This window comes from Natrix helvetica (assembly GCF_964273705.1).
Source record: "Natrix helvetica genome assembly, chromosome: 5".
Classification (NCBI taxonomy): Eukaryota; Metazoa; Chordata; class Lepidosauria; order Squamata; family Natricidae; genus Natrix; species Natrix helvetica.
The window spans coordinates 76789003-76807761 of record NC_138551.1 but is presented as its reverse complement, the minus strand read 5'-3'; the positions used below and the strand labels follow the sequence as shown (position 1 = coordinate 76807761).

The window sequence follows — 18759 nt, the reverse complement described above, 5'->3', positions numbered from 1 at the left end:
CCCAGGGAACTGCCACAGTCATAAATATGAATCACTTGCCAAGCATCTGAATTTTAATTTTAATCATATGATCATGGGGAAGCTGCAATGGTCATAAGTGTGAAAACCAGTCATGCCACTTTTTTCAGTGTTGTAACTTTGAATTGTCACTAAATGAATCACTGTAAGTCGGGAACTACCTGTACTTTTAAGTTTGAATGGTTGCTAAATTGTAAGTAGAGGGCTACCTATATTGGACCTCTACCAATTATTTGAAAGGGCGCTTTATTTTAGAATGAGATTCTTTTGAAAAGAAGAAGTAATCACAGCTCCTTACATGTCTGATACAGCTTGTAGGCTTTCTCAATTTATTTTGTGTGTGTGCTCTATGTAAGCAAGCACCTTGCTGAATAATGTGCACATTTCTATAAAGCAGTGTTTCTCAACCTTACCAAACTTTAAAGACACATACATTTCAATTCTCAGATTTCTCTGAATCAAAGGCTACATAGCTTAAAGTTGCCAAGATTGAGAAATACTGCTATAAATTGTATATTGGTATGCATGTATTAATTATAGTGTAATTTCCCATTTAGTATAAGTCAAACCTTCCTGTAACTGTTTATCTGGCAGTAGATCTTGGCTGGGATTTTTAGCTATTAACATTGCAACATCAATTCTGCAAATAATTATCCTGCTGAACAAAAAGGAGATGCTCATAATCTCACATTTTCTACTAGTGTGGTGCCAGGAGTAACAAAACAGATTCCAAGATTCAGTCAGGCAACCAATAGGCTGGAAGACAAGATGCAGTTGATGTCATTGATTAACTGCTCTGGTTATATAAAGCAGTAGTACTGAAATATCATGGAGAATTGAAAACCCTGATTCTTTTTTTTTTCTTTTGGTTGCTGAGAGTTTCAAACAAGAATGGACAAGCTATTAAGGTTTTTTCTTCTTCTCAAATCTGCAGAACCTGACCAAAGGAAAATATTCAAAGAAAAACACAGCTGTTTTTCTTTTTGTATACACTCAAACTTTCTCAATCCTCATGCCATGCTTACCTTTGGGAGGTTCTTGCTAACCAGCTTAGATCCTTAAGATACAGGTGAAACTTGAAAAATTAGACTATCCTGCAAAAGTACATTTATTTCAGTAATGCAACTTAAAAGGTGAAACTAATATATGGGATGGTCTCATTACAGGCAAAGCAAGATAGTTCAAGCCGTGATTTGTCATAATTGTGATGATTATGGCTTACAGCTCATGAAAACCCCAAATCCACAATCTCAGAAAATTAGAATATTGTGAAAAGGTGCAACATTCTAGGCTCAAAGTGTCTCACTCTAATCAGCTAATTAAGCCATAATACCTGCAAAGGGTTCCTGAGCCTTTAAATGGTCTCTCAGTCTGGTTCAGTAGGAATCACAATCATGGGAAAGACTGCTGACCTGACAGTTGTGCAGAAAACCATCATTGATACCCTCCATAAGGAGGGAAAGCCTCAAAAGGTAATTGCAAAAGAAGCTGGATGTTCCCAAAGTGCTGTACCAAAACACATTAATAGAAAGTTATGTGGAAGGGAAAAGTGTGGAAGAAAAAGGTGCACAAGCAGCAGGGATGACCACAGCCTGGAGAGGATTGTCAGGAAAAGGCCATTCAAAAGCGTTGGGGATTTTCACAAGGAGTGGACTGAGGCTGGAGTCAGTGTATCAAGAGCCACCACACACAGACGGATTCTGGACATGGGCTTCAAATGTTGTATTCCTCTTGTCAAGCCGCTCCTGAACAACAAACAACGTCAGAAGCGTCTTACCTAGGCTAAAGAAAAACAGACCTGGTCTGTTGCTCAGTGGTCCAAAGTCCTCTTTTCTGATGAGAGCAACTTTTGCATCTCATTTGGAAACCAAGGACCCAGAGTATGGAGAAAGAATGGAGAGGCACACACTTCAAGATGTTTGAAGTCCAGTGTGAAGTTTCAACAGTCTGTGTTGATTTGGGAAGCCATGTCATCTGCTGGTGTTGGTCCACTGTGCTTCATTAAGTCCAGGGTCAATGCAGCCGTCTACCAGGAGATTTTGGAGCACTTCATGCTTCCTTCCGCAGTCGAGTTTTATGGGGATGCTGAATTCATTTTCCCGCAGGACTTGGCACCTGCCTACACTGCCCAAAGCACCAAAAAGCACCGACTAGATGGTTCCGCCCCAGGTGCCTGATGGACCCTGAAAGGTTCCTGATGGAGCTTGGGAGTTTTCCTGAATCCCTTGCTCACAACTCAACCGAAGCCCTAGTGGAAGCCTGGGATAGGGCAGCCACTGGGGCCTTGGATCGCATTGTGCCTTTGCGGCCTCTGACTGGGTTTCGATCCCGGGTGGCTCCCTGGTTTACCGAGGAGCTCCGGGAGATGAAACGCCAGAAAAGACGCCTAGAGAGTGGCTGGAGGGCCAGCCGGTCTGAATCTGATTGAACACTAGTAACAATTTATATTAAATCCTACTTAGTGGCGATAAAAGCGGCAAAACAGCAACATTTTTCTGCTCTTATCGTGTCCACAGATAATTGCCCAGCTGCCCTGTTTAGGGTGACCTGCTCCTTGCTTAACCAAGGAACTGGGAAAGACCCCTTGCAGGGTAGGGCTGAAGAATTTGTTCAGTATCTACAGGATAAAATTGCTCAGATCCGGACAGGCTTGGACTCTGACTGGGTAGATTCGGGAGAGTCGACAGGGATGAATCTTGTGGAGACAATCTGGGATGAGTTTGACCCTGTGACCCCCGAGGGCATGGACAGGATTATGGGGAGACTCAGTGCTGCCACTTGTGTGCTGGACCCATGTCCCTTTTGGTTAGTTTCAGCTTCCCAGGAGGTGACACGAGGCTGGCTCCAGGCGATTACCAACGCTTCATTGAGAGAGGGGTTCTTTCCCACCGCCTTGAAGGAGGTGGTGGTGAGGCCCCTCCTTAAGAAGCCTTCCCTGGACTCAGCTTCTTTATCCAACTATCGTCCTGTCTCCAACCTTTGCTTTGTAGCAAGGGTTGTCGAGAGTGTGGTAGCACGTCAGTTTCCCCAGTATCTGGATGAAGCTGTCTACCTGGATTCGTTTCAGTTGGGTTTCAGGCCCGGGTACTGCACGGAGATGGCATTGGTCGCCTTGGTTGATGATCTCTGGCGGGCCCGGGACAGGGGCTGCTCCTCTGTCTTGGTCCTATTAGACTTCTCAACGGCTTTCGATACCATCGACCATGGTATCCTACTGCGATGACTCGGGGGGTTGGGAGTGGGGGGCACCATTTTACGGTGGTTCTCCTCCTACCTGTTGGATCGGTCGCAATTTATGTTGACTGGAGGGCAGGGATCGACCCCGAGGCACATCACTTGTGGGGTGCCCCAGGGGTCGGTTCTCTCACCCCTCCTGTTCAACATATATATGAAACCACTGGGTGAGATCATCTGTGGTTTGGGGGTATGGTATCATCAATATGCTGATGATACCCAACTTTTCATCTCTACCCCAAACCACCCAAATGATGCCCTCAATGTGATGTTCCGATGCCTGGAGGCTGTGCGGATCTGGATGGGGAGGAACAGGCTTAAGCTCAATCCCTCCAAGACTGAGTGGCTATGGTTTCCATCATCCCGATTTGTACATCTTGTCCCATCTTTGATGATAGGGGGAGAATCTATGGGGCATTGCCAAGAGAAAGATGAGAGACATGAGACCGAACGATGCAGAAGAGCTATTGAAGCATCCTGGTCTTCCATAACACCTCAGCAGTGCCAAAGGCTGATACAGTAGCTTTCATGCCACGCCGAATTGAGGCAGTAATTGCTGCAAAAGGGGCCCAAACCAAGTACTGAGTACATATGCATGCTTATACTTTTCAGAGGTCCAATACTGTTCAATGTACAATCCTTGTTTTATTGATTGCATGTAATATTCTAATTTTCTGAGATTGTGGATTTGGGGTTTTCATGAGTTGTAAGCCATAATCATCACAATTATGACAAATCACGGCTTGAACTATCTTGCTTTGCATGTAATGAGTCTATCTCATATATTAGTTTCACCTTTTAAGTTGTATTACTGAAATAAATGAACTTTTGCACGATATTCTAATTTTTCGAGTTTCCCCTGTATGTGATGATATCAGGAAAGGAGGCAGCTATACAGTACTACAGAAAATTGGCTTTCGCAATACATAAAAAGCTATCATTTCAGAAAATAGGTATAGTCTACAGAGCTTTTTCCAGCAATACCATCTTGCCTCTCCCTGAGATATCAATAATCTTTGGCAATACTGTATTCCTAACCTGCCATATGTGATCAAGCGCAACCTACAACATTATAAATCATTTAGGAGCCAAATACAGTCAACAATTGAAAATTGTTACAAATATAAGTAGTTTGGAATAATAGTTCTAAGAAACAGTAGTTGAGGTTCTTATTTTAGTATGGTTGGGTGATAAGAGGTAACAACAGAAATAGGAATATATTCAGATACACATAGATCAATCAGCTTGCTAAATGATTAGTTCTTAAATGCAGGAGGTAAGGTGTTGTTATTATTATAAACTTGTATTCATTAAAGATGAAACTCAAGTCAACTGAACATTTAAAAATGTATCACAAATATTGACTGGCACTGATGGTTGATATGGGTTGCTGCCAGCATTGAAGCATCTTCTTAAAATGTATGTTGTTGTTGTTATATTTATATGCCACCTGGCTTCCAACCTATAATCAGTAAAACATTTTAAAACAAAAAATAGGGAAAATTTCACATAAAAGACACAAGATAAAATCGTGATGTCTGAGTTATGGTATCGGACCCACACTGTTCCTGTTGCGATGCCATGATTGCTGGCAGGTGATGTGCTGAAGAGGCAGCAAACCACAGATTTCAATCTGTCATTCTGCCTATTACATACAGTATTTGGGTGATCGGGACCATACCATTTGATGATGGATCACTTAGATGCCACTAAGTCAGGACTGAAACTAGAAAGGAAGACAACTTTATGCAATTACTTTACAAAGGTCAGAATTATGTACATCATGATATTCCCTGTGATTCTCCATGGGAAGCAAATGTTATGACACTGCAACCGTCATAAATGTGAGTCAGTTGTCAAGTGTCCAAGTGTAAATCACGTGATCACAGGGATACTGCAATGGTCTTGTGGTAAACAGTTCTAGTAATATATGGAACTACCCAAGACAGTAAAAGCGTTCAGCATGACATATATATTCTTTCCTGTATCTTTCACAGCTCTTAGCATAGTTTAAATTTTGCTCATTTACTCACAGTTTCAGATGGCATTTGTGGCTTTACACCTAACTTTTACTTCCTGAAAATCAGCTTAAGCTCTTTGAAAACAGCTTATAATATTTCTGATTACATACATTTCATATTAAGCAGTTTAGAAACAACACAAATTCCATTTTGTTTTACATACAATGATTATATTGATTATATATTGATTATATCAGTCGTAAGTATGAAAAATGGCCATGTCACTTTTTTCAGTGATGAACCTGAATACTCTAGGCTAGTCTAGAGTAGACCTTCACGCTTGCTCTGCTTTGCATCCAAGTTCTCAACTCCGCCCAAAAGCCAGCGCCAAAACAGCCTGTCTTTTGATTTACAACAACCCATCCCAAAGGCTGGGTTTCGATTCCAGGGCTAAAACCAAAACCAATTAGTGTCCAATATTGAATGAAATGTATGTCTCACAGCCCCCCCCCCCCACACCTTTTCCCATTTCCAGATCACACGCGATCATAAAGTCTCTGCCTGTTTTATGAATCTGGATCCCTTTCTCCCCAAAATTAAAGAGAGGGCAAGAGATCGAGCATTAGGCTCGGTTTCTCGGGACCTGCAAAAGAGGGAATCTGCAACGCTCCCCCTCTTCCCGTTTTCTCCCGGCTAAAACAACACAAGAAGGTCCGCTCGCCTCTCCCACCCATCCCGATCAGGGAGCGCCGGGCTGAAGAATCAGCCAGGGAGGCGGCCGCTTCGCTGACCGGCTCCTTTCTTTTCCGCCGCAGTTTCCGACCGATCTTTCTTGTTGAGGGACGCGGAGGCGTCTCTAGGCGGACCGGAGAAGTCGCGAACGAGGCCGAGACGGGGAAGGCGGACTGATTGGGAGGCGGACATGGAGGCCCCCGAGAGGAAGCTGCCCAGGGCTGTAAGTAGCGGTCCTCCGCTCTGGAGGGAGGGAGAGCAGCATGGGCGGCGAGAGGTTTCGGCCCGGGGCGGCGCTGCGCTGGGTGTTCCGGCAGGGAAAACCTTCCCGGGCACCATAGCTGGATGCGTTTTCAGAATATTCGATCGAATTTAAAAATCGGATTATAGGAGGACGGTGAATGGCGGGGATGGTGCAGGTAGTCCTCGACTTACAACCACAATCGAGCCCAAAATGTCTGTTGCTAAGCGAGACAAAGTGGTTTTTGCCCCATTTTCTGGCCAAAGTTGTTACGTGAATCGTTGCAGGGGTTGTTAGTAACACGGTGGTTAATTGAACCTGGCTTCCCCATTGACTTTGTTTGTCAGAAGGTCGGGAAAGGAGGAATCACATGACCCCGGGACACTGCAACCGGCATAAATACGAGCCAGTTGCCAAGTGTATTAATTTTGATCATGTGACCATGGAGATGCTGCAATGTCGTAGGAGTGAAAAATTGACACTTTTTTCAGTCCCGTTGTAACGTTGAACGTTGCAAGTCAAGGACTACCTGTATTTGCATTTCTTGAGTCTGAAGGCTGAGTGTCAGAACTTTAGTCCCATAGTCCCCCAAAAGTGCTTTTTTCAAAAGATAAGTGAACTTTGTTTTTTGAAAACGTTTTGCTTCCCATCCAGGAAACTTCTTCAGATGAGAAGTGAAATGACTTCAAGGAAAAACAAAGTCCAGTTGTCTTTTGGATATTTACCCCCATAACGTTTATTGCAGTGTTAAAATCACAATTCTGATTTCTGTGGACCTCATCCCATATTTAAGATGTTCCTAAGGGAGAGTGTAAGTGCACTAACATGCCTACCATCCCTGTCACTTTTTTTTTTCATTTTGTTCATTCGAATTTGTAATTTTTATTTGATGAATAAATACTTTTATTGTAAAATGTACATCGGCCAGGAGTAGTAATGTACAGTACATGTTGTGCTTGAATGGAGTTTACTAGATGGTCGCTCATCAATAATCTATATGCTGAGGTGGTATTAAATTCAGTAAGTACATTTCATTTTACAGGGGTTCCACATCTTAGGCTGTCATAGTATCATTTCTGTCTTTAGGCCTATGCAAGCTTAAAGGTGAATCAAAACTATTATTGATGATGCATTGAAACTTTGCAAATGCCCCTTATTGCTTCACGCTACAGTTCACCTCTCAATTTTTTTGAAGTGCATTCATAAGAATCATAAAACCATATCACAAAAATCCCTATGTATAGCCAAGGTGAGCATATCCCTCCACTTATAGTCAATTTAGCCACTGTACAGGTTCTGTCATATCTGAATTTCTCTTTTTCTGTTTATTTTATGCCAAAGTAAGTTAATGTCTCATTACGTGCAGAGAGTCTCCCAGCTAGTTGCTTCCCAAAATATACCTTACACACAAGGGAGTAAATCTCAGAAAGCAATTAGGGCAAAGGCTCTGTCTCACCTGAATGTGATAGTTGCAATCTAGATCATAGTTCATATATTAAAATTGTGCAGCTTAATCATATTGAATTTTTCTTGAAGCTTTATGTTAAAAGTGGGGAAAAAAGATGTGCTTGTCTTGAATATTGGGGATACAATTAGCATAATTTTAGCATATCAGCGTTCAATCAAATACAGAATTAAAATGATATGAACTTATTACATGCAGAACTATGTGAAATCACAGCTGCCAATTTAGTTGGTGTTGGCCTTCATATGTATGGAGTTCTTCCCAAGAATCTAGGATGGCGTAATGTTTTGGCGTAATATATGTGTAGATCCAAACAGTGTGTCCTTTTGTAAATGGATAGATGGAAAATCTGTGCAGATTTTTTATGCACTGTACAATATTTTTGGGGTATGATATCCAGTGAACCAATAACCACTGGGACCTGCATGACTGCTTTATGCCATAATCTTTCAGTTTCGATTTTTAGATTTTGATACTTTTTGATCTTTTTCAAACATTTTTGTTTTCTATCCTACTACGCCCTTGTATTGCCACATCAATTATCCACATATTCTTCTTTTCAAACACAGTTCAATGTGATGTGTTAGGTATGGACCAAATCTTTATTAATTTCTTTTTGGAATTCCCACAATATTTTAACTTGATCATTTTCAACTACTTTTTCAAATATAGGATCCCACCAATTTTTTTATTACTGGCCCATGATCATTTTTGCAGATGAACCATTTTGGCGGCAGTGTTATGTTATTGTTGATAAACAGTTTATTTTTGGTCATACAGTCAGCCAGATATTTAGATAGGATTTGGCATTTTTGTCCACCTGTGGAGTCTTTCCCAAGGACCTGGGATAGGAAGAAGTTCTTTGATAATATTAAAGGCATTGTCTCGTAAACTGTTCCAAATAAAGCTATAACTGACTGTGGATGATTTCAGGTGGTGCTCCACTTGTTTTGGGATTGCACTCAAGGTACCTATTATTATTTCTATTGGTACTGTTGGGAGAAATGTCCTTCTGGGTTCGGCTCCAAGTGGGGAAAAAGACACTGGAGACATGGAGGCTGCTTGGAAAGATGGTTTTAATGGTGGACAGGACCGCATGGCTTGAGTCCTGAACAGAAAAGGTGATCACATGCTTCAATGTTGGTGGAGAAGAAGAGGTGAAGAAGGGCTTGCAGGGCTTTTTATAATCTGTTCTGTCCCACCTATCTGTTTCCTGTTCCTGTGTAAGAAATGTATTCTGATTGGTTGCCAGACTCCCATGGGCCCATGCAAGGGCAACCCTCTAGGGTGAGTTTTGAATCCAGGTTTGGTTGAGTTCTCAGATGCCATGTGGTCAGTTGAGTGAAGGTTTATTATCCTGCCTTAATCCCATCACTCTGGAGTTGAAGGGGAGAACTCTTTATTATGTAAAGTGGACTAGCTTGGCCTTCTTAATGGCCCATTGATAAAGTGAGGATGGACAGGAAGCTGCAGGAATTTACTTTGTGTTTAAAATGTGTTTCTCCCTTTTTCACATCCAGGAAAATATAATACTCTGCCTTTTCAATATTTCCTAGGATATTTCATTTTTCTGGGAGAGGGCTGGGTGATAACTTCGTACAGTACTATCTTCATTTTTTTGCCACAGTCATTCTACTTTTATTTATCTTTGTATTTTGTTATCTTCTTCAGTTCTTTTTCTTTCATTCTTCTGTCTCCAGGTTCTGCCATATTTACTAGCCAGACTTTTTAAATCTTTCTTATCAACAATTAAGTCTGGGTGACAAGTGCTTATCTATTTAAATTCTAAATCCCCAGAGCACTTTAGCTTCTTCCTTTTCTGTTATTTGTTTATTTTATGATCCCACCAGCACTTGTTTCCAAGAAAACTACCTTTCTATCAGATCTTCCATTGCCCCATTGTTGCTACTTCCTCATGCCATAGTTTGGCTGTGCAATCTTCTTGCAACAGCTAACTGGATAGGTAGTCTACTATTTCCTAAGCTTCTTTTGTTTATTCAGTGTCAAATTCTATAGATGTCCATCTCAGCCAAGTGCCTCTGGGCAGCTTACAATTCTAAAACTATAAAACAGTTAAAACAGTTAAAAACAATACAACAGTAAAATCAATAAAAGCACTTTTTTTAAAAAAAAGAGAGAATTTACTGTTACCTTATTTTCAATTCTGGCTTTGTTTGCATTTGTTTGAAAAGCTGGTTCTTGTCCAACCAAAATTAGCCCCTCTATCTCTTTTCTCAACTTGTTTGTTTTTATCTATTGCCTGCTTGTTTTTTGTTTTAATGTACTGGCCATATAATACTTTGCCTTGCCTTGTCTCTTTTCTATTCTTTATTTGGTATTTTTTGTAAACCAGTTTGGTTTTTCCATTAATCCTTCATGCTGTATTAGCTTCAGTGTAGCTTCTTCACTGCCCTTTAGATATTCTCCCAATGCTCTTTTTCTTTTTCAATTCTCTGGTGTACATGCAACATTCCACCCCCATTTATACTCCTTGGTCAATAGAGTCTGTTGATATCGTTGTATGGATTTAAGGGCATGATTTATTTTCATTATTTTTCATGTCTTTCTATCCAGGTGTTTTAGATCTGCATGAGTCCAGTCTGCTATTACAGCAGTGCATCTAATGACTGGAACTGCTCAGGTTTTTATTGCCTTGGTGGTATTTCCTCCACTGCATTTGCACTAAAAATTATCTTCACTGTTCTGATGTGTTCACTATTAATCTTCTTCTTGACTTCAGTATGAAGAAGGATGCCTAGGTATTTGGAGCGTTTGTCTTCATCCAGACTCCTGATGTTATTTCCATAGAGCATTTTGATTCCTCCAGTTTTCACTATTTTCCCCCTGTTGATAATAAGGGTGACACATTTGTTCAGTCCAAACACCATTGCAGTATCTTGGCTTTATATGCGGACAGTGTTGAGCAGTGATCCTATTTCAGATAGCGTTTTTCAATACATCTTCAGATTGTCCATGTGAAGGAGGTGGGATAGATTGGCAGATGTTTTTGATGTTTCATAGCCATGACTTGATTTGTTCACTAGTGTTGATGGAGGAATCAGTGCCATGACAGACAGCAGTAGTGATATTGAGTCTCCGTGAAAGATTCCTCCCTTGATGTTAATCTCTCCCAGTCTATCAACATTGACTGGGACCACTCATTTTTGCACCAAGATTCTGATGTTTCTACTCATTCCTATTACCGTATTTATAGGCACTTCATTATCCAGTCTTGTCTTCTTGTAATTAGTCGAAGTTGGTCTTTAAAGTTGGTCTTCCTTCTCTTACAAAGTTTTCAAGAATGATGTTGTCCGTTAGGAGCTGATATGTGCAGTTCTCCTGTGCGCTGCTTGGAGAGTCCAAGCATGGGTTAACACAGCCTAACTGCCCTAGGACTGACTGAGTTTTTTCCTTGACCACGCCCCCTTTGCCTCTGGCAGGTCAGTTTTAAAAACTCAGTCCGCCCGATAGGACTATAGCAGGGGAGCTCCTCAGTTTAGGCCTTTGCTTGGACTCCCCACATCAGAGCATAGGAAAATTCTTGACCTTTAAAGAAATTGAATTCAACTAATCTAATTACAACAACAGCTTCGGTGAGGTCTGCGGATTCCCCTTCATCTGCTTGACTGTAAGCTGAGTGGGGGGGGGGAGGACTTGAAGCTTGCCCGACTTCAGCCGGCGAGCGGAATCGCTGCTGGGACGAAAATCAGCTGTTCGGTGCTTTTTTGCCACTAAATAAAGCCGCAAAAGCCTCTCGGGCGTCCCGGCGTCCCAACGGCTCCGAATTCTGCCCGGCAACAGTGGCGGCCATTTTAAGCCTTTCGCGCCCTTTTCTCCACTACGGGGAGGGTTGCCTTGGCTACTGGTGCTGCGCGTGCAGCGGCGGCCATTTTAGATAGCAAAATTGCCTCATGATATTCCAACGGCAGCAGTAACAGACACAGCAGTCAGACTTCGACAGCAGCAGCAGCAGCAGCAGCCTCACTGACTGAGAGGCCTTGTCCGGGGCTCCGGCAAGGCCGCGTGCTTCGAACAGCTCGTACTCGACTTCCAAGGCAGGGATTTCGCCGGCAGGCTTCCCTCGCCTATTGATTCAACTGCGGACGTTTCCTGGCGTCTGGCTCGTCCAAGCGGTTGCCTCCAGGTCCATCCAGCCATCTTGTGAAACCTAATCACTATGGCAGACGAAGGTTTGGAGGCGCAGGCTGGGCCCTCTGCCAAGAGGCCCAGAGTGGAGCCCCCCCCCCCAAAGGAACTAAGGGAGGGAGAGGCAATCCAAATAGATCCCCTTCCCGGACCTCAGGGGATTTACCCACCAGTAAGGAGGGAACCCGTAGAGGCCATACCTCACAGGCCCCAAAAGCCAGTAGGTCCCCAGACCAGGAGGAGACATGGGCAAGGCCTCATTCTCCCCAAGGGAAGGATCAGGATCAGGATTCTCCCCAGCAGGATGGCTTGCCCCCATCAACTGGGGGGATTTCGAGGGACTCCTCCCCAGATGCTTCCTGGGGCTACCCAGATTCCCCCAGTTCTTCTGTTAGGGAAGAATTGGAACCATGTCAGGATATATTTCAGAGGGAGGAAAGGAGGACCTCCAAGGGCTCCAGAGGGCGCCCGAGAGAGGACAAAGGTCCCGCCTTATCAGCTGAAATGAGGGAGGTGATAGCTAAAGCCATTTCCCAAGGCATAGCTGATGGCCTCAAAGTAAAGGAGGCAGGTCCTTCTGGCACTCCTAAAGCCAGGGCGACCCCTACTCATGTAAGAGACCAAGCCCATGCTTCTCCTGGCACTTCTATTGCCACGGAGGACACAGGATTGGAGGAGGGGGAAATTGATGACTTCGAGTTATCAGAGGATGAAGACCTTCCTCCTGATAAACCGGCCTTTACAGGGCTATTCAAACCATCTTTATTTAAATCGATCCTTCATAAGGCCAAAGCAGCCACTGATCTTGGCTCCACTCCCAAGAGTGCTTCGGCCACCCCTCCTCCCACTAAGGATCATAAGGAGGGCTTGTTCCAGGAACCTACCCCAACCCAGGAACTGATTCCAGTTCCGGATTTATTCCTGGACGTAGTCCAAAGGCAATGGGTCCAACCTGGTACCCTAACCAATCCCAGCGGGGGGGACAAATCCCTCTACGCTGTAGAAGGCAAAATGGATGAGGTGCTGAAGTTGCCTGAGGTAGATGCCCCGGTGGTTTCTCTAACTTCTACTTCTAATCTTCCAGCAGATCTACTTGAAGGGCTCAAGGCCGAGGATAAACGTTCAGAGAAGGCGTGCCACAAGACGCACCAGGCGGCTGCCTGGGCCATTAGAGAATCCACCTCGGCATCATTCTTCACCAGAGCTTCTCTTCTTTGGTTACGACAGCTAAGGTCCAAACCTCCCACAGGGGGTTCCAGATGGCGGCATGACATCAATAAGATAATAACCGCCGTAGAATACTCAGCGGATGCCTCCTTCAATGCGGCCAAATTTGCATCCAGGGCCCTGGCATCCAATGTAACATCACGTCGCCTGCTGTGGCTCCGTCACTGGCAGGCTGATATGAAAGCCAAGTGGAAGCTTGCTTCTGCCCCATTTAAGGGAGGGCAACTCTTCGGGGAGGCCCTGGAGAAGTTTGTCATTGAAACTAAGGACAAACGTAAAATTCTCCCGGCCACCCTGAAGAAGAACGAACGTAAAGGTTCAGGTTCCTTCAGGAGACAGTCATTTAGAGCGCAGGAAACCACTCAAGCTTCCGGATCTACTTCTTCTTATCAGAGACCATTTCCCCAGACAGGAGATAGGGGGCAGGACAGAGCAGCTTACGGGTCCAGGGGAAGGCAGCAACAACAGCATCCCTTTCGGAAGCCATTTCGTGGGGGATCCAATTCCCGACAGTTTCGTAGAGGAAAGTGACCATCACAGGGGTCCTCCCATAGGGGGTCGGCTCCAGATATATGCCGACAGGTGGGAGGAAATAACATCAGACACTTGGGTCCTCAACACAATCAGGAGGGGCCTAGTGCTGGAATTTCTATCCTTCCCTCAACGGAAATTCATCCGTTGTCCCACCCCCAAAAATCCCCAAAAGAAAGAGCTCATGCAGAAGGAGATTCTCCATCTGCTCAACATCAGGGCCATAGAACCCGTTCCAAAGGAACAGGAAAGACGAGGATATTATTCCATCCTCTTTCTAGTCCCAAAGAACTCAGGGGGGTGGAGGGCCATCTTGGATCTAAAGTGCCTAAATCAACATCTGGCCTACAAAAGGTTCAAGATGCAGTCCCTCCACTCCATCCTGGCATGCACTCGACAGGGGGATCTCCTCACATCGATAGATTTGAAGGAAGCTTACCTTCATGTCCCCATTCACCCTGCCCACAGAAGGTTCCTGAGGTTCCACTACGACGGGAGGCTCTATCAATACAGGGCCCTGCCCTTCGGCCTCTCGTCTGCTCCCAGGACCTTCACCAAAATCTTGGCAGTGGTGGCGGCCCACCTCCGAAACCGACCAATTCGGCTAGAGTGTTATCTAGACGACATAATAATTCATTCTTCCAACCAGAAGCAGGCCCGAAGGGACGTTCAGGTGACCATACGGACCCTACAGCATCACGGGTTCTCAGTGAACTTACAGAAGAGTCACCTAGAACCGACCACTCGAATCCAACAACTCGGCGCCATCATCGACTCCGTCTCCTGCCAGGTATTTCTGTCCCCAGACAGAATGACAAACCTCCAGAACAAACTTCGTCTATGCAAAAGGTCCAGGTCAGTGCCGATTTTACAATTATCCCAGCTCCTGGGCATCATGATCTCTTGCCTAAAGGTGGTTCCCTGGGCTCGACTTCACGCAAGGGAACTGCAATGGTTCCTCCTGCCAATGCAGAGATCAAGGGACAGCAACTCGCTGCGACGCGTGAAATTGCAGCCAAAAGTACTTCGCTCCCTGAACTGGTGGAGCACAGCGGCGGTCAGGAAAGGGTGCCTTTTCAAAGAGCCCGAAAGGCTGGTTGTAACAACAGATGCCAGCCTCCAGGGATGGGGAGCGCACTGCCAGGGACATCTTGCGCAAGGCAAATGGACACAGAGGGAGGCGGCCCACAGCATAAACTGGCTAGAACTGAGGGCCGCCCGTCTCGCTCTACGTCATTTTGCGTCTCAGATTGTGGGCCATCATGTACTGTTGTTAACAGACAATGTTGCTACAAAGGCCCACATCAACCGGCAGGGAGGCACGCAGTCCAAGAGTCTCATGCAGGAGGCAGAGTTCCTGGGCAGATGGGCGGAACGACATCTGGCGTCCATAACAGCGGACCACATATCGGGGACAAGCAACCAAGAGGCGGATTGGCTGAGTCGGCAGACGATAGACCACTCCGAATGGCGGCTGCATCCGGACATCTTCTGTCAGATCGTGGAGAAGTTCGGCAAACCGCAAGTAGACCTCTTTGCAACCAACACCAACACACATCTGCCCCGCTTCTTCACTCGTTACCATTCGCCATTAGCGGAGGGGACGGATGCGCTGAGGAGCCCATGGCCCTCAGGACTCCTGTACGCGTTTCCGCCACTCCCTCTCATATCTCAAGTAGTGACCAAATTGCTGTCAGAAAAGGCCGAACTGATCCTAGTGGCTCCTCACTGGCCCAGGAGGTCCTGGTACGCAGACCTTGTCAGCCTCTCCATCCAGAAGCCGTGGAGGATTCCTCAGGAGCAAATCTCCCTCAGCCAAGGCCACATCAAGCATCCACATCCCCAGTGGCTACAACTAGCCATTTGGCACTTGAGGGGGAACTCCTGAGGAAACAGAGGTTCTCAGACAAGGTCATCAAAACTATTCAAGCGTCCAGGAGACCTTCGACCACTAGAATATACAAATACACGTGGAACGCATTTTCTGCCTGGTGTCATGAGAAGGGTGTGCAGGAGTCTTCGGCTTCAGTGCCAAATTTGCTAGAATTCCTCCAAGAGGGTTTGGACAGGGGCCTCGCGCCCAACACGCTCAAGAGACAGGTGGCGGCTCTATCCACCATTCTTACCTGTAAATCATCTCGATCTCTGAGTCAACATCCACAAGTAAAGAGCTTCCTGAAGGGTGCAATGAACATCTCCCCTCAGGTGGTTCATCGTTACCCATCCTGGGATTTGCCATATGTCTTGAAGGCTCTAACGGGGGCTCCCTTCGAACCTCTCAGGAAGGCAAGCCTCCATCATCTGACTATTAAGACGGCCTTCCTCATAGCCATCACATCTGCGCACAGAATATCTGAGTTGGCTGCGCTATCTGTGAGGGAGGACCTATGCATTATCCATGATGACAGGATCATATTGAGACTTGATCCATCCTTTATTCCTAAAATGAATACTCAATTTCACAGAGCCCAGGAAGTGATCCTTCCTAATTTTTGTCCTGATCCAGTTCATCAGAAGGAAAAAATTTGGCATAAACTAGATGTAAGAAGGGCAGTTCGAATTTACATTAAATGATCAAAGGAGTTTCGGTGCTCCGAATCCCTTTTTATATCTTTTCACCCTGGGTCCCTTGGTCGCAAGGTTTCGTCCCACACAATTGGACGTTGGCTGAGGGCTTGCATCAAGCTTGCCTATGAAGCTCAAGGCAGGACTGCACCACGCAGAGTAACGGCACACTCAACTAGGAGCGCTGCAACTTCAGCTGCATGGGCAACCCAGGTGTCTATCATAGACATTTGCAGAGCGGCCACGTGGGCCTTGCCCACGGCGTTCATCAAAAACTATAAAATTGACACCTTTGCCTCGGCAGAAGCCTCCTTTGGAAGACGTATATTACAAAGGGTTGTGGAGGCTATGGAGACCATGGACTCGACCCGCCCTGGGACACAATAGCTTGGGTATGTTCCATGCTTGGACTCTCCAAGCAGCGCACAGGAGAAAGACCGTTGGCTTACCTGAACGGTCGTTCTCTGGGCGCTGCGGGAGAGTCCAACCCCGCCCAGGGTTTGAGAATAGACCAGGACTATGACCTTACAGAGACTTGTTATGGGCGTCCTATTTGAATCTTTCGTTTTTAAAACTGACCTGCCAGAGGCAAAGGGGGCGTGGTCAAGGAAAAAACTCAGTCAGTCCTAGGGCAGTTAGGCTGTGTTAACCCATGCTTGGACTCTCCCGCAGCGCCCAGAGAACGACCGTTCAGGTAAGCCAACGGTCTTTTCAGTTCAGATCGAAAGAACTTATTTTCAGTTAGATGCTATTAGGCTGCATCAGCTAACACACCAATTAGCAGTTTGAAAGTTTTTGGGAATCAAGTATTTGGTCTATAGTTGCCTGGTGCTTTCCTTTTGGGGGGGATCGTTATTATCTATATATATAAAAGCCAAGTACCACTCACTCATCACAAAATCTCCAGAACCGAAAAGCCTACAAACTTGAAATTTGGCATGTATCTTCCTCTTGGCTTCTAGGTGCTCGCTAAGAAAGGATTTTTCGAAATGACAATCAGATCATTAGTATATCTTATACAGTAATTAACATTCTCTGATGCTAAGGAGTTCTACTCCCTCTCCCTACCTAAAAAGAACTCTGTTCCAATTGCCAGTTGCCTCACATTCCGTTACTTCAGTTCAAACTGGCAGATGTTCCACTCCTTCACTCAGGAGTGGTCTTGAGTTCCTTACAGTATTAAACGTGGTACCTCACCAAAATGTCTATGCATTCCACCTATGGAACTGCTTTCGGACTCAAGGCGGTGGGAGCGATATTTCCTTGTGTTTCAATCACTGACCACCACTTAGCCAACAGATTTTGAACCAAATTTCTCCTGCATAGCCCAATCACATTGTTTTGTCACGAAGCACGGGTATCCAGCTATTTGCTTATATAGCTTTTCCTTTCAAAGAGTCCTTCCCCATCTATTATCATTTTACTTTTATTTTATTTTTATTTCAATTTTTAAAATAGAGTAAATAGATTGCTCTCCATCGAACTATTCAATCTAATCAGAAAAGTAGTTTTATGGAAGTTATAGTTTTTATGTCACTTTTAACTGTAGATAACTCTTTTATCTGGTTTTGAATTTGTAACTACTAAGGCAGATAAGAAAATAACTTGTGTGGAGAAGGAGGGGCTGACATTGCGACGACACGACGTGTGATCTTGGAGCTCCAAGATCGCAGTCGATATTTCTGCCATTGGACCGTTCTTTTGGATCTAAATCGTCCCGTAGAGGCGGTGATAGAGAAGAGTATGTCCTGCTGATCTCAGGGATACCGCAAAGTCCCTGATTGATCCAGGAGAAGCTCTTATTTCTGACGACAGAAACACAGCCATTGAAGCTGCTGAAGTTGGGACAGCTCCGGAATGGAAAGAAAGCGGAAAGAGAAAGTGTGTTGAATTGGTGAGGAAATTTTATTATTACAAAAGAGACTACCCCCAAAAAATTAAAGCTAAATTAAAATTGAAGATAGAAGAGAGTAAGCGGTGAAATTAAACTACATTAAACTTAGTGTGTTATCTTTTTTTAATTTTTCTTTTTATGGATGGAATTTTTGCAAATGTTCCCTATTTTCTAAACTGAATGGATTAGTTTTTCTTCTACTACTTTTTATTCTTTTTTATACCTATGGATTAAAATTTTTCTCTTTTTTTTTACAATGCTTGCTTGGATTGTTTTCTCTCTCCATTTAAATTTTTTTATTTAAATTTGGAACATAAAGAAGATATAAAGAGGAATATAAAGAGGGCTGTAACAATCGAGGGAAAAGAAGTAACACTGCCACTTAGAGGCTGGAGGCTTGGAAACATTGTTTTTTCTTTTTTCTCTTTGATCATTTGACACTTTTCAGCTTCTTTATTGAGAGTGATAATAGGAAGTGCACAGGTTGTTTACACAGGTGTTCTTTGGGAGTTCTATCAACAGCTGGATTGGAGGGAAGACAAAGCCTTGACTTGAAAGATTATAATGAACTTGCTTGAAATCTAACAAAAAGCCTTGAATGCTATAGTGGCAGTGTTTACAAGTTGGAAGAATGGCGCAACAGGAAAAAGAAATTTGATTAAAGAAAAAGCAAATGTTTATGTCTGAAATTCAAAAAATATTAGTAGTAACAGAGAAAATTGAGAAGAGATTGGAGAATTTAGAA

The 18759-nt window shown here is 44.3% G+C and overlaps 1 protein-coding gene across 3 annotated transcripts in view; it reads left to right on the top strand.

The window, feature by feature from the left end:
- Positions 1–5960: 5960 nt before the first annotated feature.
- The window catches only part of LOC309392562 (protein FRA10AC1 homolog), a 48098-nt gene continuing 35299 nt past the window's right edge, over positions 5961–18759 (top strand). The window contains exon 1 of one of the 3 annotated variants that reach the window (XM_081953955.1): positions 5961–6168. In XM_081953955.1, the coding sequence (XP_081810081.1) occupies positions 6136–6168 (33 nt within the window). In that variant the 5' untranslated portion in view covers positions 5961–6135. Of the gene's footprint in view, positions 6169–6236; positions 6365–18759 lie in introns of those variants that run through there. The other 2 variants (XM_081953954.1, XM_081953956.1) reach the window with 2 other exon arrangements.